Here is a 23,437-nt window from a genome sequence, read left to right as displayed (position 1 = left end):
CCTCTTCCTAGAGATGCTGCCTGGCCTGCTGCGTTCCACCAGCAAATTTGAGCTTTATGATTGAGTATTCTTGTTCCTTTTAATAATTAATTACGGGTTATATGTATAATTACATGAAAAACACACGTTATCATGCTCCCACATGATACATGCTCGCTTGCTTAAAGTAAACAAGAAGTTCCTGGACACCCGTGTCTTCCTTTGAATTAGTTTGATGCTTTGAAATACAACACATAAGAGTATGCCAGCCTTGGTATGTGTGGCAATACTTCCAGCATCAGCATAGCATGCCCACAGCTCACTAACCCTAACCCACACTTCTTCGAGCTTCGGGAGGAAACCAGGGCACCCGGAGGAAACCCATACAGTCACGGGGAGAACGTACAAACTCCTCACAGACAGCAGTGTGAACTGAACCCCAGTTTGCTGGCAAATGTTGTGCTAGCCATTACGTTACCGTGCCAACCCCCCCAATGATGAGGTGAGGGGAGGGTGGGGTTACACTCTGCTCAATTCGACCCCCGACCCAGTGATCCACCCACACGGTGGCAGAGAAGGAGGAACTCACCCCCTCCACCCTCCCCTGAGTTCAGAGGGCCCCTGTACTCACCGGAGGGGAGGCGAGGTGGGAGGTGGAGGAACTGCTGCAGGAGCTGTTGGAGGCCGAGCCTGGGTAGGCTGGCATTGGTACCGGGGCAGCTGGTAACAGAGGTGAAAGCACAGGGTTAGTCATGGGAGCAATCACTCTCCACCTCCCAGAAACCATGCCCCTTAAACCACTCAAACACCCTCTGTGGAAGTCAGTGCCCCTGGACACCACAACTATGTGGGACCATGCTCTGTGCAAATTCCTTTAGAGAGGACATGACCGTCGTTCATCCCCAACAACCCCCTCCCTCCTGTGGATTGGGAAATGTCCCACACAAGCAGTCACTGCAAGAGGACAGTCCTCTGGACCGGACACTCTGTGGCAGTCTGTTTGACCATCTGGCAGCGGGGGCAGGTCCCCAGTAGAAATCTCTTCATGCAGGGGGTCCTTCCCCTGTACACTGGGGACCTGGGGTGGAAGGTGTTGCACAGGGCAGTACCACACAACAGGTTTTTAAACAATGTCCATTGACACCTCGTCCACCTGTCCCTTCCGTAGCCGGGAGGAGGCAGTGCACATCTACATGGGGTGCGAGAGGTTGCATATCTGAACGGGCCGCTGCTCAAGTTCTGGCTGCACTTCAGCTCCCCCCCACCCTCCTGATCTGTGGGCACCCAGTGAGGAGAAGAGTGGGTCACTCGGAGGGTGTCCTGTTCGGCCTGTTCCTGGGCCTGGCCAAGATGGCTATTCGTGGGTCCAGGAGGTGGAGTTGAGGGTACTGTCCGAGCAGACTGCCTGCCCCACTTCTGGGGATTTGCTCATGGCTGGGTGGCCATGGAGGGGGAGAACGTGGTCACCATGGGTACAGTGAAGGATTTCCAGGAATAGTGAATTGAGTGTTTTAATAATCATATTTTAATCTGAATTTGTTCACAGTCTTGTAAATACCTTTTCCAAGAGGACCACAAACGTGTTGTGGTTTGGGGGCTTGCGTGCCTCATTGACCCAGAGAGCTATGTTGGCTGGAGTCAGGGCTTTGTGCTTTGGCTCTTGGTGGGGTCACCCATGCCAAACAGGTCAAAGGGTAGAGGTCAGACTAAGAGTGGTCCACCGGTCGTCCAGGTTCGGAGGTTCAGCTCAGGGCTAACAACCCTGACTGGTCAAACAAAACTGTTTCAGAAACAGCAATGAAGATTCCTCCTCTATGGCCAAGGACAGCCAGAGATGGAGAACGTTCATTGCTGTCCTAACCACCAGTGGCATGATGGTAAATTCCTGATGTTTGCATTTTGTGTGTGAATAGGCTTTCGTAGTGAGCCAGGCGAGAGAGAGCTGGACCCTGACAGGAAGGCTGGAGGACCAGTGCTGTGTACAGAACAGCCAAGAATCTGTCTGCCGTTCCTTACTGAGGCACAGCGCCATAGGGCATCTTTCCCTCACTTACATTTCTTCATGGATGAGCTGACGTCCAGGAAAGGGTGATGGAAGAAATCGTCTGCAAACAACAAGACAAGCTTATTAGTTGGGAGGTGAGACGTCTCCACGCAGCACACCAACCCTTGCCGGCTACAAGCCTCGCAGCGTCTATGGAGCGGTGTAAACAGTTGACATTTTGGGCCAAGGCCCTACATCAGGACCTGAGAAGTCATAGAGCATTACAGCACAGAAACAGGCCCTTCAGCCCATCTAGTCCATGCCAACCTGTAACTCTGTACTGGCTCATGGGGAAGGCTTCAGGAGTAAACCCTGAGGGAAAAATCTGGAGCTGGAATGCCTACATTGAGTTCAATGCCAAATGGGAACCCCAACAACTTCGCTGGTGCCAAACTGTGTCGGTCTCTGCCATTCCTTTGGATTCATCAGCTGTGTGGAGAGGGGGAGCCTGCTACATGGGCAACAGCTTGCTCTCCACATCGTACTGCCCAGGCTTGTGTATCACATAGACAGATGGGACGTATCACCCATGGACAACCCTGACCAATAGAGGGCCTACATTCTCCCCGCAGTCCTCTCAATTCCTCCCCCCTAGATTCTCATTAACACATGGGGGGGGGGTTCACAATTTACAGCAGATAATTTACCCACCAACGTGCACGTCTTTCAAAAGTACAGTACTGTGCTAAAGTCTAAGGTACATACAGTATACATAGCTAGGGTGCCTAAGACTTTTGCACAGTACTGTAGTAATTTTATGTATTGCACTGTACTGCTGCCACAAAAAAAATCCAAAATTCATGACATTCACGATCGTTTTGATAATAGAATAAAGGAGGAGGAGAAGATGGCGGCGTGACAGTAGCACGCGGCCTCTCCGGAGAATGACATCTGTAATCTGTCAAGTAGGGGACCGTGCACAATTCTGATTTGATGGAGACAGATGTGAGAGTGCGGAGAAACATCTGGAAAACATCTGAAATGCCCGCTTCGCTGCCGCCACAACCGTGTGGTCCGGAATCTCCGGAGGAGAAGGCCCCGAATCCTCGAGTTTGCTTGTTTCAGCGGCCGGGGCGAGGTCGAAGGTGCTTGGCAGAGGATGGCGCTCGGGAGGCGGTTTCGGAGGGGCTGGTTGGAGGCTCGAAGTTTTTGGACGGATGGACTCAGTGTCGGCTGTGGTCGGCTGCTTCCAAGGCATCTGCAGTTGTCGGTGCCTGGAGGTTTACGGCAGGGAGTTTCTCCCTTTTGCTGCCTGCTATCGGGGACTCGGGAGTCCATCGGGACATGAGACTTTTTTTTACCGTGCCCATGGTCCGCTCTTCATCAAATTATGGTATTGATTTGCACTGCTGTTTCCATATGTTATAATTAAGTGGTTCTGTCAGTGTTAGTCCTTGGTTTGTCCTGTTTTTCTGTGATATCACTCCAGATGAACATTGTATCATTTCTTAATGCATGTATGCATTTCTAAATGACAATAGACGAGAACAACAGGAATTCTGCAGATGCTGGAAATTCAAGCAAAACACATCAAAGTTGCTGGTGAACACAGCAGGCCAGGCAGCATCTGTAGGAAGAGGTACAGTCGACGTTTCAGGCCGAGACCCTTCGTCAGGACTAACTGAAGGAAGAGTGAGTAAGAGATTTGAAAGTGGGAGGGGGAGGGGGAGATCCAAAATGATAGGAGAAGACAGGAGGGGGAGGGATGGAGCCAAGAGCTGGACAGGTGATTGGCAAAAGGGATATGAGAGGATCATGGGACAGGAGGTCCGGGGAGAAAGAAAAGGGGGAGGGGGGAAAACCCAGAGGATGGGCAAGGAGTATAGTCAGAGGGACAGAGGGAGAAAAAGGAGAGAGAGAAAAAGAATGTGTGTACATAAATAAATAACGGATGGGGTACGAGGGGGAGGTGGGGCATTAGCGGAAGTTAGAGAAGTCGATGTTCATGCCATCAGGTTGGAGGCTACCCAGACGGAATATAAGGTGTTGTTCCTCCAACTTGAGTGTGGCTTCATCTTTACAGTAGAGGAGGCTGTGGATAGACATGTCAGAATGGGAATAGGATGTGGAATTAAAATGTGTGGCCACTGGGAGATCCTGCTTTCTCTGGCAGACAGAGCGTAGGTGTTCAGCAAAATGATCTACCAGTCTGCGTCGGGTCTCACCAATATACAGAAGGCTACATCGGGAGCACCGGGCGCAGTATATCACCCCAGCTGACTCACAGGTGAAGTGTCGCCTCACCTGGAAGGACTATTTGGGGCCCTGAATGGTGGTAAGGGAGGAAGTGTAAGGGCATGTGTAACACTTGTTCCGCTTACACGGATAAGTGCCAGGAGGGAGATCAATGGGGAGGGATGGGGGGGGACGAATGGACAAGGGAGTCGCGTAGGGAGCGATCCCTGCGGAAAGCAGAGAGAGTTGGGGAGGGAAAGATGTGCTTAGTGGTGGGATCCCGCTGGAGGTGGCGGAAGTTACGGAGAATAATATGTTGGACCCGGAGGCTGGTGGGGTGGTAGGTGAGGACCAGGGGAACCCTATTCCTAGTGGGGTGGTAGGAGGATGGGGTGAGAGCAGATGTACGTGAAATGGGAGAGATGCGTTTGAGAGCAGAGTTGATAGTGGAGGAAGGGAAGCCCCTTTCTTTAAAAAAGGAAGACATCTCCCTCGTCCTGGAATGAAAAGCCTCATCCTATAATAGACGAGGACTGAGTGTTCTCATAATCTAATATGTGAGTGATGATAAACCTGATTCTGATCTGGGTCTCTATTGTGGACTGAGAGTGGGAAGGGGGCAGGGAGAGGGGAATCATGGTTGGGAAAAGGGGAAGGGAGAGGGGAGGGAGCAGGAAGCACCAGAGAGACATTCTGTAATTCTGTAACAATAAACCAATTGTTTGGAATCACATGACTTTGCCTGGCGTCTCAGGACTGGGTGTGTCTGCACGCACACCAACCCCCACCCCGGCACTCCTTCTCTACCACCCATCCTACTCCCCTCCCGTGGCGCTCCACCCTCACCATTCCCAACATCCTTTGTTCCCGCCGGATTTACTAATTTGCTGTCCGCTTCACGTTGACAAATACAGTACTGAGCAAATGTCTTAGGCACCTGAGCTACATATATGTGCCTGAGACTTTTACACAATACTGGAGGTATTTTACACAGAGAGCAGAGAGCGGGAATGGTAGAGGCAGATACATTAGGGGTATTTAAGAGACACAGAAATCTGAATCAGAATCAGAACGAGGTTTAATATCACTGGCATACATCATCAAGTTTGTTGTTTTGTAGCAGCAGTACATTGCAATACATAATAACTTTTAAAAACTATAAATTATAAAAAGTATATATATATATCAATTTAACTATATCCGTAGTGCATAAAGAACAAAAAAGAAACAGTGAGGTGCTGATGATGGGTTCATTATCCATTCAGAAATTGGATGGAGGGCTCTGTAGGAGGAAGGGTTAGATTGAACTTAGAGAAGGTTAAAGGGCCGGCAGAACATTGTGGGCTGAAGGGCCTGCACTGTGCTGCAGTGTTCTATGCTCTGTGAACGGAGGAAGGGGTGCAGGGGCCACCGTGGCCACGTGCTGCAGGACAGTACTCACTGAAGTCCATCCTCTCCTTGTAGTTCCGCAGGAGAAGTCCCAGCAGCAGGTGGCGCAGGTGGCTCGAGGTCTCCCTCGGGATGCTGTTGGCGGGAGTAACAGAGACACCGTGAGCTTCCCGACCACCGGTTCTCCACAAGACGGCAGACCCCCACCCCTGACACACGAGACCCGCTCCCCACATCCCATAAAAACTCTGCTACGATACAAACCCTGGCATACTACATTTCCCTGTGTAATTACAAAGGCCAAACATGAATGAATATTAATTAACTCTGTGTTTTGCTTTCCTTCCATCTTCAGTAATAATAGGTAAATGCGAATTAATTGGCAGAGTTCAACATTCTGCTAATTAGATCATGAATATTAATTCATATTAGAATACAGAACACCACAGCACTGTACAGGCCTGCTGACATTTTACCCTACTCCATCTGTATGCAAGACAGACCAAGATAAGTTTATCACCGTACCTCTGTACATGCAACAATAACAAACCAGTTCCAATTTGTGGCCACCCCCCTGCTCCGCCCTGTCCCCTAGCACCATCACCCATGGGTGCTTATCCAACTTCCAAGGCCTTTGCTTCCTGGACCTTGCCCCTGCTCAGGCAACAACACATGGACAGAGGCAAACTCGGACAGCCAACCTGCTGGACACATCTAGGCAGTACCAATTGGCTTACTTTGGAACGAGGGCCTTATTTTTCTCGTAGAACAGGCGGAGATTCTGTGGACTGTTGGCCTGAAACAAAAAGAGTGGGATGTTTTCAGCCAATCCATCGTCGATCCAACTTGGCCACAGCAGGCATTGGAGAAAAACGCATCTGGTTCAAAGTTCAAGGTACATTTATTTTCAATTATGTAAAGATTATACAACCTTGAGATTCGTCTCCTTACAGGCAGCCACGAAAGAAAGAACCACAGAAAGAAAAGAAAGAAAACAACCAACACCCACTCTGTGTGTGTGTGTGTGTGTGTGTGTGTGTGTGTGTCTGTGTGTGTGTGTGTGTGTGTGTGTGTGTGTGTCTGTGTGTGTGTGTCTGTGTGTGTGTGTGTGTGTGTTTGGGGGGAGAGAGAGGAGGGGGGAGAGAGAGAGTGAGAGAGAGAGAGTGAGAGAGTAAGAGAGAAAGAGTGAGGAAGTGAGAGAAAGTGAGAAAGTGAGAGAGAGTGAGAGTGAGAGAGAGTGAGAGTGAGAGAGAGTGAGAGTGAGAGAGAGTGAGAGAAAGAGTGAGAAAGTGAGAGAGAGAGAGTGAGAGTGAGAGTGAGAGAAAGAGTGAGAAAGTGAGAGAAAGTGAGAAAGTGAGAGTGTGAGAGACTGAGAGAGAGTGAGAGAGAGTGAGAGTGAGAGTGAGAGAGAGAGTGAGAGAGTGAGAGAAAGAGTGAGAAAGTGAGAGAAAGTGAGAAAGTGAGAGAGAGCGTGAGAGACAGTGAGAGTGAGAGAGAGAGAGAGTGAGAGTGAGAGAGAGTGAGAGAGAGAGAGTGAGAAAGTGAGAGAAAGTGAGAAAGTGAGAGAGTGTGAGAGACAGTGAGAGTGAGAGAGAGTGAGAGTGAGAGAGAGAGTGAGAGTGAGAGAGAGTGAGAAAGTGAGAGAAAGTGAGAAAGTGAGAGAAATTGAGAAAGTGAGAGAGTGAGAGAGAGAGAGAGAGAGAGAGAGAGTGAGAGTGAGAGAAATAGTATAAATAATAATAGTAATAGGAGCAGGCCCACGGCCTCAGTGCAGGGAAGAGTGGAGAAAATGTCATGGAGCAGTGACAGAACTGGCCCGACCCTTCCCTCTGGTCCTGACCCCTGGCCTTTTCAATCGAACCGACCCAGTGTTTAAATCATACCAACATTGGGTCGTTCCTTGCTCTAAGGCTCGGGCCCTGTTGCATCAAAACGCTCTGGGCCTGGACCCTGCCCGACGTTTCCAAATCGATTCACTGATACCCACCATGGACTGTGAAGCCATGGCTGCCTTCCTCACCTAGAACGGTGTTGGATTCCAGTGTTTTTAATCCAAGCTGCTTCTGGAAGTCAGGAATGAGGCACAAAACTTGTTGCTTCATGATCGTTTTGTTAATAGAGCAAAGAAAATTGGAAAACCAGACAGTGATAGGAGTCAAGTGACTGAAGAGAGGAAGAGGCAAATGATAACAGAAAAAGAAGATGGTGCCTCTACACAGTCAGCTCTTTTTATTCTCACGGGTAAGAAACATTCCATTCATACTTGCAGGTAAAATTCAGCCAATCAGATAACCGCTGTTCAAATCATGCAGCACCAGGGAAGATCTGGCCTAGAAAGATCTCCAGCCATGGCCTACTCCTTCAGTGTCATCAAGAGGACATGGCCACAATCCCCATGAGGAAACGTTGGAGATGGATTGGGCACATGCTGAGAAGGGGGACCCACCCTCAAGACAGCCCTTCATTGGATCCCTGAAGTGCAGAGGAAATGAGGGAGACCGCTTCGCCAAGCCCCTACGCTCCATCCGCCAGAAAAAGCAGGATCTCCCAGTGGCCGCCCAGTTCATTCCTGCTCCCCATTCCCATTCCGACATGTCAGTCCATGACCTCCTCTGCTGCCATGATGAGGCCACAATCAGGATGGAGGAGCAACACCTTATATTCTGTCTGGGTAGCCCGATGGCATGAACTTCAATATCTCGCAGTTCCAGTAATTGTCCACACTGCCCCCCCCTTCAGATTCCCCATTCCTGTTTCCCCCTCAGTTCATCTCCTTGCCTGCCCATCGCTTCCCTCTGGTACTCTTCCCCTTTTCTTTCTTCCGTGGCCTTCTGTCCTCTCCTATCAGATTCCCCCTTCTCCAGCCCTGTATCTCTTTCACCAATCAACTTCCCAGCTCTTTACTTCACCCCTTTGCGCTCCCCCAGTTTCACCTACCATCTACCTACCACCTTGTATGTCTTCCTCCCACCCTATCTTCTTACCCTGACTTCTCCCCTTCCTTTCCAGTCCTGATAAAGGGTCTTGGCCTGAAATGTCGGCAGTTTATTCATTTCCATAGATGCTGCCTGGCCTGCTGAGTTCCTCCAGCATTTTGTGTGTATTTTGTGCGTATGATAATATAAATTATTTTTTTTGCTGACTGCTAATTAGTTGTGGTAATTTTGTGGAACGGTAATTGGGACACTATTAGAATGCCTAGATTCCCATGAGTTTGTAAGTTCTCCCCGTGGCCTTGTAGGTTTCCTCCCACAGTCCAAAGAGGTACCGATTGGTAGGTTAATGGGTCATTGTAAAATGTCCGGGATTAGGCTAGGGTTAAATCGGGGGTTGCTGGTTGGCATGGTCGGAAAAGCCAGAAGGTCCTACTCCGTGCTGAATCTCAATAAATAAATATGTATAGAACACTAATTCTGATATCGCTAATTGGAATGATAAGACCGTTACATCACTCATTTTAGTTTTGTTAGTTTTCTTAATCGCTACAAGATCGTTCGCCTCTGCTGGCTTTGTAATAAAGGATTGAATGTGCCTTTCTCGATTTGGAGATTTGTTATCTTGGAAGTGCGCCATACACTGTTGACCTCCTGGCTTAGTCTCTCAGTAGTTTGGTTTGTAACCGTTACACTACTGATTTATATAACTGCAACATCCTGCCCCAACTCCTGTACTCAGTGCCCTGACTGATGAAGACCAGCATGCTGAATGCCTTCTCCACCACCCTGATGCCAGTTACAAACAATTATGCACTGTACACCTAGAGCCCTCTGTCCCTCGAATGTGCATCCCCTGGTAGTCTACCGTTCAACGTCTGTATAAACCGTTCAGTGGGTTGACTTTCCAAAATGCTTCAGCCTGTAATTTATACAGAAATTGGAACTGGACCACTGAGATAATCATCAGGGTCTCTCTTCCACCCATCAGAGATATTTATGTAGAGCAGCATGCACATAGGGCCCTTGGCATTGTCAGTGATCCCTCCCATCCCATCCAACAAACTCTTTGACCCCCTACCATCAGGCAGGAGGTAACATAACATGAGGACAAGGACTTCCCCCAGGCCATGAAACTACTGAACTCCCTGTAACCAGCCAGGTCTCATCACGCATGAAGCACCGGTAGCAACATACCGTTTACTTTTTAACTCGTGTCACAAATGCACCTTATTACTTGTTAACTTGCCTGGTGTGTTGTGTGCGTGAGTTGTGCATCTTGGTCTGGAAGAACATTGTTTAACTTGGTGGCATACACGTGTACATTGAATGACTATAGACTTGACCTTGAAGTTGATACAGGAAGCCCAGAAGCCAACTCTGCTGTCGACACACTCAGTGTTCCTGATCCTGACCACACACACGTTACTGATATCTCACTACTTTCCCATGCGTTAACAGGACACACTGGATTCTAGAAAAGTGCTGTGGGGTGGGGAGGGGGGGCACTGTATTACCAACTCTACTGGTAATACATGACTGACCTTGTGAAACCACAGACAGCAAGTCAGCAGATAACAGGGACCGAATGGAATTTCAACGTTCTTCCATCTGGTTATATAATTGTTACTATTACACAAAGATCACCATCAGGAGTATCCTGACAAGCTGCATCTTCATCTGGTAACTGGGGCAGCCAAGCCTAGGACTAAAATCCCTACAAAGGACTGTTGAAACAGCTGAGAGGATCAAAAGGGTCTCCCTACCATCCACTGGGGACATTCATCAGGAGCGCTGTGTACGCAGGGCCCTTAGTATTATCAAGGATCCCACCCATCCATCCAGCCTCCTCTTTGACTTTCTACCATCAAGCAGGAGACTCCGATGCATTGAAACAAAAATGGTCAGGATGGGAAACAGACTTTTCCCTCTTCAGAACTCCTTGCCGTATCACCAGATAATTTGTACTGTACCCTGCAACATTTAATTTATGCACTTTACTTTGTTTATCCATGTGCAATTCATTTGTAGATTTAATTCTTACTTTCCTAATTTGTTGTGTGTTATGTGTACTACTGTGCTTTACACTCTGGTGTGGAGAAACATTGTCTCATTTGACAGTATACGCGTTTAAAGTTAAATGACAATGAACTTGAGTTGACTAGAATTGTTCCTATCTGTTGCTGACACTGAGACTGGGGGTGTAGTGGACAGTGAGGAAGGCTCTCAAAGTTTGAGGTGGGATCTGCATCAGCTGAAAAAATGGCAGATGGGATTTAATGCAGACAAGCGTGAGGTGCTGCACCTTGGGAGGACAAACCAGGGTAGGTCTTACACAGTGAGTGGTAGGGCACTGAGAAGTGTGGTAAAGCAGAGGGATCTGGGAATACAGGTCCATAATTCACTGAAAGTGACATTACTGGTGCACAGGGTTGGAAAGAAAGCCTTTTGGTACACTGACCTTCATAAATCAATGTATCGAGTACAGGAGATGGGATGCTTTGTTGAGGTTGTTGTATAATATGTTGGTGAGACATCACGTGGAACACAATTTTGATCCTCTTAAGGCCTTCCAAAGGAAATTCACCGGGCTAATTCCTGGGACGAGGGGGCTGTCCTGTCCAGAGAAGCTGGGCAGTATGGGTCTGAATTCCTTGGAGTTCTGGAGAACAGGGGTGATCCAATTCAAACATCTAAGATCTTAAGGAGGTGGGAGAAGGTAGACCCTGAGATGTTTGCATGAGTGGAAGAGCCACGAACAAGGAGCCAATCTGACTCCACTGGTTTGCCAGGGGTCGGCAACCTTTTTGCCTCTGTGGGCCAGATGGCGTATTAATGAGCGGACGGTGGGCCAGATAAATGCCATAAAAACTTGAAATATGGGAATTATCCATTTAAATACATCTAGTTATGTTTTGCCTCAAATTAATGAATAGCACATGCCAGAAGGTTGCCTACACTGGGTTAGACCATAAGGCATAGCAGCAAAAGTAGGCCATCCGGCCCATCAAGTCTTTTCCACCATTCCATCATGACTGATTTATTACCCCTTTCAACCCTATTCTTCTGCCTCTCCCCTTAATTTTGGACAACTTTAATAATTGAGAATCTATCAACCTCCACTTTAAATATACCCAATGATTTAGCTTCCACAGCCGTCTGTGGCAATGAATTCCACAGATTCACCACCCTCTGGCTCATCTCTGTTCTAGAGGGAAATCCCTGTTCTGGAGGGACAACCTATAAACTGAAGCCCTTGCTACGGTTCTGGGGAAATGTGGAAATGAGGTTGCTGAAAGCTGGAACAGGACCTGCCGGTTAAGGTCGCCAGATGTGCTGGTGTCCGATCTCCGAGACCCAGCAGAGTTCCTTACACAACTTCTCCAGCTCCCTGCAGTGCAGCCCTGGACACTGAGGCAGCCTCCAATGCTGAGCACCCATGGCCAAGGTTTGCCCAGCATCTCTCAGACAGATTATCTGCTCCCGATCAGTCCGCTGAATGTGGGAACACTCGTTGACTGCTGTGCTATATGTGCTTGACAGAGCGTGTCTTCGACTGTGGGGCCCTTTGGAACATCTTGTATCTGCCTGTTTGTTTCAATTGATTTGGAGAGCTAGTCTGAGACAAAGACACTGTGATCTCTAGATGAACTTTGAAGATTTCTTGCAGAGAATGACGTAATGGGTGTTGTGAATGATGCTGCCTCTGTGGCACACATTCAAAGGAGTCAAAGTACATTTTATTATCAAAGGACATGTAAGTTATACAATCTTGAGATTCGTCTGCAAACAGGCAGCCACAGAACAAGAAACCCAAAAGGATCCAATTAAAAAAAAACCCAACACCCAACGCACAAAGAAAGAGGGAAAAAAAACACAAATCATGCAAACACAAAAAAGGCTTTTGACAAGGTCCCACACAGGAGATTAGTGTGCAAACTTAAAGCACACGGTATTGGGAGTAAGGTATTGGTGTGGATAGAGAATTGGTTAGCAGACAGGAAGCAAAGAGTGGGAATAAACGGGACCTTTTCAGAATGGCAGGCGGTGACTAGTGGGGTACGGCAAGGCTCAGTGCTGGGACCCCAGTTGTTTACAATATATATTAATGACTTGGATGAGGGAATTAAATGCAGCATCTCCAAGTTTGCGGATGACACGAAGCTGGGTGGCAGTGTTAGCAGTGAGGAGGATGCTAAGAGGATGCAGAGTGACTTGGATAGGTTGGGTGAGTGGGCAAATTCATGGCAGATGCAATTTAATGTGGATAAATGTGAAGTTATCCACTTTGGTGGCAAAAATAGGAAAACAGATTATTATCTGAATGGTGGCCGATTAGGAAAAGGGGAGGTGCAACGAGACCTGGGTGTCATTATACACCAGTCATTGAAAGTGGGCATGCAGGTACAGCAGGCGGTGAAAAAGGCGAATGGTATGCTGGCATTTATAGCGAGAGGATTCGAGTACAGGAGCAGGGAGGTACTACTGCAGTTGTACAAGGCCTTGGTGAGACCACACCTGGAGTATTGTGTGCAGTTTTGGTCCCCTAATCTGAGGAAAGATATCTTTGCCATAGAGGGAGTACAAAGAAGGTTCACCAGATTGATTCCTGGGATGGCAGGACTTTCATATGAAGAAAGACTGGATGAACTGGGCTTGTACTCGTTGGAATTTAGAAGATTGAGGGGGGATCTGATTGAAACGTATAAGATCCTAAAGGGATTGGACAGGCTAGATGCAGGAAGATTGTTCCCGATGTTGGGGAAGTCCAGAACGAGGGGTCACAGTCTGAGGATAGAGGGGAAGCCTTTTAGGACTGAGATTAGGAAAAACTTCTTCACACAGAGAGTGGTGAATCTGTGGAATTCTCTGCCACAGGAAACAGTTGAGGCCAGTTCATTGCCTATGTTTAAGAGGGAGTTAGATATGGCCCTTGTGGCTACAGGGGTCAGGGGGTATGGAGGGAAGGCTGGGGCGGGGTTCTGAGTTGGATGATCAGCCATGATCATAATAAATGGCGGTGCAGGCTCGAAGGGCCGAATGGCCTACTCCTGCACCTATTTTCTACGTTTCTATGTTTCTAAAAGCAAGCAACAGCATTCCGAACCAAATTGAGTCCCGTTGACTCGGAGCCCGGAACAGTGGAGTCGGCCCATAACCTCGGTCTCAGCTCATCATTTAGTGGGGTAAATCACAAAAAGAATTTGGTGCTAGTATTTCAAATCTTGAACCGCAATTAGGGGCAGTGGAATTTCCCTCTCTCAAGCAGATTGCTTTGTGTGTTTGGACTGTCATATACAGTGTCTATAAAAAGTATTCACCCCCCCCCCCCCGGAAGTTTTCATGTTTTATTGTTTTACAACATTGAATCACAGTGGATTTGGCTTTTTTTTGACACTGACGTTACAATTTTAGAAGCTTAAATATACTTATGAAAATTAATCAGGTCGTCAGAGGTTATGGGGAGAAAGCAGGAGAATGGGGTTGGAGAAGGTTAAGTCAACCACAACAGAATGGCGGAGTGGCTCGATGGGCCGAAAGGCCGCATTCTCCTCCTATGCCTTACAGTCAATTCCACCCCCAAAAGGTTCAGAGCTTTCTCACATAACAGCAGCAGGACAATGACTTGAGCTTTGCCGAGAGTTACTTGGGACTGTCTTTGTACATGGTTGCCTGGAGGTATCATCACCCGAGACATACCACACCACAGGACCCCATCTGATGAGATTATCAGGTAATCTGCTACATTGCTAGCTAATTGACAAGTAAATTTTCCCTAACTCAGGAGTTCCCAATCATTTTTTTTATGCCATGGACCCCTACCATTAACCGAGGGGTCTGTGGACCCCAAGTTGGAACCCGAGGCCTAACTGGATGATCTTTGAATATCAGTCAAGCATCTTACAGTCACAGGTCCAGGTTCAACAAAGATAACTAATCTAACAACAGAGGTAAACTTTTTACTTCAACACATACAGATCACTGGAGGAACTCAGCAGGTCAGGCAGCATCTATGGAAAAGAGTAAACTGCTGACGTTTCAGGCCAAGACCCTTCTTCAGGACTGAGAAGGAAAGCCTATTATTTCCCCCTGGGTCCCCTCCCCCTTTCCTTTCTGCTATGGTCCACTCCTCTCTCTTATCAGATTCCTTCTTCTCCAGCCCTTGACCTTTCCCACCCACCTGGCTTCACCTATCACCTTCCATCTTGCCCACTTTCCCCTCCCCCCCTTTTTATTTCGGCATTTTCCTCTGGATTTCCAACATCTTCAGAATCTCTTGTTTTTAGTGCTTCATGTGTTTTTGGCAGGGATCTTCATGTGGTTTTGTCTTTGATTCACTGGGGCTCTTGAGTGATCCCACACCAGGCAGTCGAGGAAGAATGTGCAGGGTCAATGGTACATACCTGGAAGGGAGCTTTGCCTGTCAGACACTGGTAAACGATAGTCCCGATGCTCCACAGGTCAGCCTTGGCATCATAGTTCTGGGACATGATAACTTCAGGTGCCTAGTGACAGAGAGAGAAGTTGGACCAATGCTCTTGAACAGAAAAGCTTGCAAGTAGTGGATACAGCCCAGTCCATGACGGATAAAGGCCTCTCCACCGTTGAGCACAATTACACGGAGTGCTGTTGCAGGAAAGCAGCATCCATCATCAGGGACCCCCACCACCCAGGCCATGCTCTCTTCTCACTGCTGCCATCAGGAAGGAGATACAGGAGCCTCAGAACTCACACCATCAGGTTCAGGAACAGTCTTTTAAGAGACACCTGGGTAGGTACATGGAGCTCAGAAAAATAGAGGGCTACTGGTAACCCTAGGTAATTTCTAAGGTAAGGACATGTTCGGCACAATTTTGTGGGCCGAAGGGCCTGTATTGTGCTGTAGGTTTTCTATGTCTCTATGAATCAGCTCCGCCATTCCATCAAGGCTGATTTATTATCCCTCTCAACCTCATTCTCCTGCCTTCTCCCTATAACCTTTGACACCCTGACTAATCAATGGCCAGACTGGTTCACGCTGACAGGAAGGCGACAGTAACTCAAATAGCCATGTGTTACAACAGTGGTGTGCAGAAGAGCATCTCCGAACGCACACAACACATCGAACCCTGAAGTAGATGGGCTACAGCAGCAGAAGATCACAAACATTCAGCACTGTGCAAAAATCTCAGGCACATATATACAGCCAGGGTGCCTAAGACTTCTGCACAGTACTGTAGTAATTTTATGCATTGCACTGTCACAAAAGAAAACACATTTCATGACATATGTGAGTGATGATAAACCTGATTCTGATATGGGTCTCTATTGTGGACTGAGAGTGGGAAGGGGACAGGGAGAGGGGAATCATGGTTGGGAAAAGGGGAAGGGAGAGGGGAGGGAGTGGGAAGCACCAGAGAGACATTCTGTAATGATCAATAAACCAATTGTTTGGAATCAAGTGACCTTGCCTGGTGTCTCAGGGCTGGGTCTGTCTGCACCTTTGCCACCCCTCACCCCTTGGCACTCCTTCTCTGTCATCTGTCCCACACCCCTCCCATGTGCTCTACCCTCACCATTCCCAACATCTTTTGCTCCCATCAGATTTACAAACTCGCTCTCCGCTCCACATTGACAAATACAGTCCTGTGTAAAAGTATTATGTACCCTAGCTATACAAACATAGAAACATAGAAAATAGGTGCAGGAGTAGGCCATTCGGCCCTTCGAGCCTGCACCGCCATTCAGTATGACCATGGCTGATCATCCAACTCAGAACCCTGGCCCAGCCTTCCCTCCATACCCCCTGATCCCCGTAGCCACAAGGGCCATATCTAACTCCCTCTTAAATATAGCCAATGAACTGGCCTCAACTGTTTCCTGTGGCAGAGAATTCCACAGATTCACCACTCTCTGTGTGAAGAAGTTTTTCCTAATCTCGGTCCTAAAAGGCTTCCCCTTTATCCTCAAACTGTGACCCCTCGTTCTGGACTTCCCCAACATCGGGAACAATCTTCCTGCATCTAGCCTGTCCAATCCCTTTAGGATTTTATATGTTTCAATCAGATCCCACCTCAATCTTCTAAATTCCAACGAGTATAAGCCTAGTCGATCCAGTCTTTCATCATATGAAAGTCCTGCCATCCCAGGAATCAATCTGGTGAACCTTCTTTGTACTCCCTCTATGGCAAGAATGTCTTTCCTCAGATTAGGGGACCAAAACTGCACACAATACTCCAGGTGTGGTCTCACCAAGGCCTTGTACAACTGCAGTAGTACCTCCCTGCTCCTGTACTTGAATCCTCTTGCTATAAATGCCAGCATATCATTCGCCTTTTTCACCGCCTGCTGTACCTGCAAGCCCACTTTCAATGACTGGTGTATAATGACACCCAGGTCTCGTTGCACCTCCCCTTTTCCTAATCGGCCACCATTCAGATAATAATCTGTTTTCCTATTTTTGCCACCAAAGTGGATAACTTCACATTTATCCACATTAAATTGCATCTGCCATGAATTTGCCCACTCACCTAACCTATCCAAGTCACCCTGCATCCTCTTAGCATCCTCCTCACAGCTCACACTGCCACCCAGCTTCATGTCATCCGCAAACTTGGAGATGCTGCATTTAATTCCCTCGTCTAAGTCATTAATATATATTGTAAACAACTGGGGTCCCAGCACTGAGCCTTGCGGTACCCCACTTGTCACTGCCTGCCATTCTGAAAAGGTCCCGTTTATTCCCACTCTTTGCTTCCTGTCTGCCAACCAATTCTCTATCCACACCAATACCTTACCCCCAATACCGTGTGCTTTAAGTTTGCACACTAATCTCCTGTGTGGGACCTTGTCAAAAGCCTTTTGAAAATCCAAATATACCACATCCACTGGTTCTCCCCTATCCACTCTACTAGTTACATCCTCAAAAATTCTATGAGATTCATCAGACATGATTTTCCTTTCACAAATCCATGCTGACTTTGTCCGATGATTTCACCGCTTTCCAAATGTGCTGTTATCACATCTTTGATAACTGACTCCAGCAGTTTCCCCACCACCGACGTTAGGCTAACCGGCCTATAATTCCCTGATTTCTCTCTCCCTCCTTTTTTAAAAAGCGGGGTTACATTAGCCACCCTCTAATCCTCAGGAACTAGTCCAGAATCTAAAGAGTTTTGAAAAATTATCACTAATGCATCCACTATCTATGTGTGTGATTTAAGACTTTTTGCACAGTACTGTCCACTCAGTGGCACTGTATTAGGTCAGTAGGTACCTAATAAAGTGGTCACTGAGTGAGTAATTGACAAGTTTCTTGGGATATCCTGTGGTGGTTGAAAAAGACGTTTCACACTGAAACCATGAAGGAAGGGTGGAGATTCCTCATGTCCTCAGCCTGGGGTTTCCTTTTGCTCTTTGAAAATAAACAAAACCAGTTTCTGTTTTCCAAATGCATCACGATAACTGGTCTCAGTGTCTGACAGCAGTTACACCAGCTGGCTGACTAATACATGATTCACAGGCCTGGACACATTTCGAATCCAAATCAGGTTTATTATCATCGGCATATGTTGTGAAATTTGTTGTCTTTGCAGCAGCTGTACAAGGACATACATAATAATAGAAAAAAAAACGAATTACAGTAAATATATATATTAAATAGTTAAATTAAATAAGTAGTACAAAAATTGAAATAAAAAAGTAGTGAGGTAGTGTTCATGGGTTCAATCTCCATTCAGAAATCAGATGTCAGAGAGGAAGAAGCTGTTCCTGAATCATTGAGTGTGTGTCTTCAGGCTCCTGTACCTCCTTCCTGATGGTAGCAATGAGGAGAGGGCATGACCTGGGTGATGGGGTCCTTAATGATGGAGGCCACCTTTCTGAGGCATCACCCCTTGAAGACGTCCTGGATACTACGGAGACTAGTGCCTATGATGGAGCTGACTGAATTTACAACCCTCTGCAGCTTATTTCGATCCTGTGACGTGGCCCCCCCCCCCATATCAGATGGTGATGCAGCCAGTTACAATGCTCTCCACTGTACATCTGTAGAAATTTGCGAGTGTCTTTGGTGACAAACCAAATCTCCTCAAACTCCTAATGAAATATAGCTGCTGTCGTGCTTCTTTATAGCTGCATCGATACGTTGGGTCCAGTTTAGAGATACTGACTCCCAGGAACTTGAAGTTGCTCACTCTCTCCACTTCTGATCCCTCTATGAGGACTGGTGAGTGTTTCCTCATCTTACCCTTTCTGATTGCCTTTGTACTGAGCTGTTCTTGCAGCTTTAACGACAGGAAGTGCATCAGAGATCCTGACCTCCAATGTGGTTCAATGGCTCACCAACACGACTAAAGGACTCACTGTGGACCTCATCTGCAACGGTCACCACGCTTCCAGTGGCAACATAACACTACAGCACCTCACCATCCCTAACCGGTATGCCTTTGGACTGTGGGAGGAAACTGGAGCACCCGGAGGAAACCCACATGGTCATGGGGAAAACGTACAACTCCTGACAGAGTGGGATTTGAACACAAAATGTTTAGTTGGTGCTTCGAAGCGTTATGCTCCCGTGCTGCCCCCTTGTGGGTGGCCCAATGGAGTAAGACGTTGTCACTGGGTGAGAGGGGGGGGGGGTCTCTGATGATATTCCCAGATTACTGCCCCAAGAGGAAGGGTTGACGTTTGAGGTTAAAACTCCTCGAAGAGCCGAGGCAACTTTCCAAGTGAGGAACTGGTCAGATTAGCGTAATAATAAGAAGATTGTTCCAATGCCCACACCCACTCCCTGAGCACTAATTACAGACTTCCTGAAGTGTAATCAAGGACAGACGGTCCCGTGTAGACGCCAGATGTGGGTTGTCAGTGAGTTTCTATGCCCGAGAAGGTGAGGAGAACCTTCCTGCAGGCAGGTTGGGCAGGAGGAAGGCACTGGGCGGACACCACAGAGAGAAACTAACAAGAGGGAAGGGGAACAGGAATAAATTGCTCTGTCATTCTGTAAGCTCACAGCCAGCTTCCCAACCCCCTGTCAGAATCTGTCCAATTTACTTAGAGATACAGCATGGACCAGGCTCTTCCGCCCCTTTGAGCCGCACTGCCCAGCAATCCACCGATTTAACCCCAGCCTTATCTCAGCACAATTTACAACCACCAATTAACCTACTAACTGGTACGTCTTTGGACTGTGGGAGGAAACCAAAGCACATACTTGAAGGATGTACGAACTTTCTAATAGAGAATGCCGGAATTGAACTCCAACATGACGAGCTCTAATGGTTTTGTGCTAACCGCTACATTACCATGGTGACCCACTGAATTGGAGCAATATCACCTGAGGCTGTTAGGGGCACTACGGCAAATCAGGATTGAATGCCCTAGATAGAGTGGATGTGGAAAGGATGTTTCCTCTGGTGGGGGAGTCTAGGACCAAAGGGCACAACCTCCAAATAGAAGAATGTCCCTTTAGAAAAGTGATGAGGAGGAATTTCTTTAGTCAGAGGATGGTAAATCTATGGAATTTGTTGCCACAGGTGGCTGTGGAGGGCAAGTCATTTGGTATATTTAAAGCAGAGGTTGATAGGTTTTTAACTAGTCATGGCATCAAAGATTATGGGGAGAAAGCAACAGAATGGGGTTGGCAGGGATAATAAATCAGCCATGATGGAATAGTGGAGAAGACTCGATGGGCCAAATGGCCTAATTCTGATCCTATGTCTTATAGTAAACCGACTGTCCAATGAGAACTGTCGCGGGGACTCTGCAAAGCCACGGTGTAACTTTGTAGTTTGGTGCTTATCCAAAATGCTCAGAAAAGGGTTAAAAAGTCTGTTCTGTGCTTAGACTGTCGACTTACTGCTGGAGGAAGAGTTGCAGAGTGTACAATGTGATGATGATTTTATGCAAATCCTGCAACAGATTAATAACATTTCTAGGGAAATGGAAAAAAGTTCCCTTTGAATACCGAAAATGCTTTGCCCAACAGCACCATTTTCCCAGTTGGTCTTGATCCCGCTGGAAGCTCCAATGTCTTCCTCGCTGTCTACTACACTCCCGATCTTGATGGTATTTGCAAATTTGCTGAAGCAGTTGATACAGCTGACAATAATGGACCCAGCACCAATCCCTGCAGCCTACTCATCCTTTCCCTATAATTCAGAAGCTTAAGTCCCAGCAACATCCTTGTCAATTTTCTCTGTACTCTTTCATCCTTATTGATTGAAGTCTGGTCGTCTCAAAGATGGATGCATCCCCGGAAACCAAAAACATTTCAGACCAAATTGATACTCACAACATGCTGGAGGAACTCAGCAGGTTGGGCAGCATCCGTGGAAACGATCAGTTGACGTTTCGGGCCGGAACCCTTCGTCAGGACTGAAGAGGGAAGGGGCAGAGGCCCTATAAAGAAGGTGGGGGGAGGGTGGGAAGGAGAAGGCTGGTAGGTTCCAGGTGAAAAACCAGTAAGGGGTAAGATAAAGGGGTGGGGGAGGGGAGGCAGGGAGGGGATAGGCAGGAAAGGTAAAGAAGGAATAGGGGAAAGCACAATGGGTAGTAGAAGGAGGTGGAACCATGAGAGGGGTAGTCGGCAGCTGGGGGAGGGGGCAGAGTGAAACTGAGATAGGGGAAGAGAGGTGGAGGGAATTACCGGAAGTGTTGCTTTGACCCCAGCATCTGCAGAGTATTTTTGAGACCAATTTGATGTCAGGTTCAATTTAACCCCGAAAGCATTTAGTACCAGGAAGGGCCTGTTACCGTGGTGAATCACTAAGCAATAAATAAATAAATAAATAAATAAATAAAAAGACAAGAATTTGGGGGCGTTAATGGAATAAACAAGTCAGTCCTCAACAAGGGATGAGAAGTGGAGAGAGTGAGCAGTTTCTGGTTTCTGGGTGTCAACACATTTGAAGATCTATCCTGGACCCGACGTATCAGTGCAGCAGCAACAAAGGCAAACTGTGACTATATTTCATGAGGAGCTTGAGGAGATTTGGTTTCTCACCGCAGACAGTCACACATTTCTACAGATGTACCATGGAGAGCATTCTGACTGGCTGCATCACTGTCTGGTATGGAGGGGTGGGCTACTGTACAGGACTGAAATAAGCTTCAGGGAGTTGTAAACTTAGTCAGCTCCATCATGGGCTCTTGCCTCAATAGTATCCAGGACATCTTCAAGGAGCGATGCCTCAACAAGGCAGCCTCCATTCATTAAGGACCCCCATCACCCAGGTCATGCCCTCTTCTCATTGCTATCATCATGAAGGAGGTACAGAAGCCTGAAGACACACACTCAGCGATTCAGGAACAGCTTCTTCCCCTCTGCCATCCGATTTCTGAATGGATATTCAACCCATGAACACTACCTCACTAATTTTTATTTCTATTTTTGCACTACTTATTTAATTTAACTGTTTAATACTTACTGTAATTCACAGTTGTTTTCTACTATTATTATTCCAATGTACTGCTGCTGTAAAGACAACAAATTTCACGACATATGCCAGTGATATTAAACCTGATTGTAATTCTGATTTTGCTTATTGATTTGATTTGAGATGATCGATTTATCCTGCTGCAAATCCTATGGTATATCTCAGTCTGAAAAAACTCCATACTCTCTCTTCACTTATGTCAAGCACTTGCAATCAATTATTAAAGATAGTTACAGTTCACTGGGAACAAAAGTTCTTCCCTCCTGGTGAATTATTGAATAATAATAATAACAACAAGCCTGATCCAGTTTTAGAGTCAGAATCCCACAAATTATATTATAACCAATCCATTACTACAGATCGGACAATCCATAATAATCGGCTGGATATAATAATATAAGATAAACAAGCAAGAACAACTTAGTTATCAGATATAGCTATTTCAAATGCACACAATATACACAAATCAATAAGTGAAAAACACTAGAAATATGCTGAATTAAAGAAAGAAATTGAAAGACTATGGAATATGAACAGGGTATACATTGTCCCAATAGTAATATCTACAATCAGTATCAACCCAAAGGCACTATACAATGTTCCTCAGGTTTTACCAGCTTGAGCTGAGAAAAACTAAAAATAATAATAGCTTCTTCCTCTAGTTGTCAGGATTTGACTGAGCTTCCTGCCATTTATGGATCTTATACAGTCTCATCACATATGAAGCACCAGTAGGGTTTACTGTTCACTCTTTAACTTGTATCATATGTGCACTTTATGTATTGCGTGTGTGTATAAGTTATGGTATTGGAGTAGAGAGTGAGTTCGTAAATCTGGCAGGAGCAAAGGATGTTGGGAATGGTGAGGGTGGAGCGCCGTGGGAGGGGTGGGGACGGGTGACAGAGAAGGAGTGTCAGCCTGGAGTGGGGGTTGGCATGGGTGCAGACACACCCAGCCCTGAGACACCAGGCAAGGTCATTTGATTCCAAACAATTGGTTTAGTGATCATTACAGAATGTCTCTCTGGTGCTTCCGACTCCCTCCCCTCTCCCTTCCCCTTTTCCCAACCATGATTCTCCTCTCCCTGTCCCCTTCCCACTCTCAGTCCACAATAGAGACCCAGATCAGAATCAGGTTTATCATCACTCACATATGTCATGAAATTTGTTTTTTTTACAGCAGTGTAATACATAAAATTACTACAGTACTGTGCAAAGGTCTTAGGCACCCTAGCTATATATAGGAGCGTGAGACTTAAACACAGTACTGTAAATGAGGTGGAATTTCTTTAGCCAGAGGTGGTGAACCTGTGGAATTTATTCTGACAGATGGCAAGGTCATTGGGTATATTTAAAGCAGAGATTCATAAATTATTGACTAGTCCGGCCAGCAAAGATTATAGGGAGAAGGCATGAGAATGGGGTTGAGAGGGGAAATAAATGAGCCATGATCAAATGGTAGAGTAGACTTGATGGGCTGAATGGCCTAATTCTGCTCTA

General features: G+C 46.9%; 1 protein-coding gene across 3 annotated transcripts in view; it reads right to left on the bottom strand.

The window, feature by feature from the left end:
* ulk1b (unc-51 like autophagy activating kinase 1) overlaps positions 1-23,437 on the bottom strand; it is a 154,920-nt gene that overhangs the window by 82,920 nt on the left and 48,563 nt on the right. For all 3 annotated transcript variants that reach the window (XM_063074060.1, XM_063074063.1, XM_063074064.1), the window contains exons 8-12: positions 14,925-15,026; positions 6,325-6,383; positions 5,640-5,722; positions 2,034-2,084; positions 611-699 (exon numbers count right to left, since the gene is read on the bottom strand). In XM_063074060.1, coding sequence (XP_062930130.1) covers positions 611-699; positions 2,034-2,084; positions 5,640-5,722; positions 6,325-6,383; positions 14,925-15,026 — 384 coding nt within the window. The remainder of the gene's footprint in view (positions 1-610; positions 700-2,033; positions 2,085-5,639; positions 5,723-6,324; positions 6,384-14,924; positions 15,027-23,437) is intronic.

Source organism: Mobula hypostoma, chromosome 21 (assembly GCF_963921235.1).
Source record: "Mobula hypostoma chromosome 21, sMobHyp1.1, whole genome shotgun sequence".
Taxonomy (NCBI): Eukaryota; Metazoa; Chordata; class Chondrichthyes; order Myliobatiformes; family Myliobatidae; genus Mobula; species Mobula hypostoma.
Note: the sequence above shows the minus strand (reverse complement) of the source record. Positions and strands in the feature narration are given on the sequence as shown.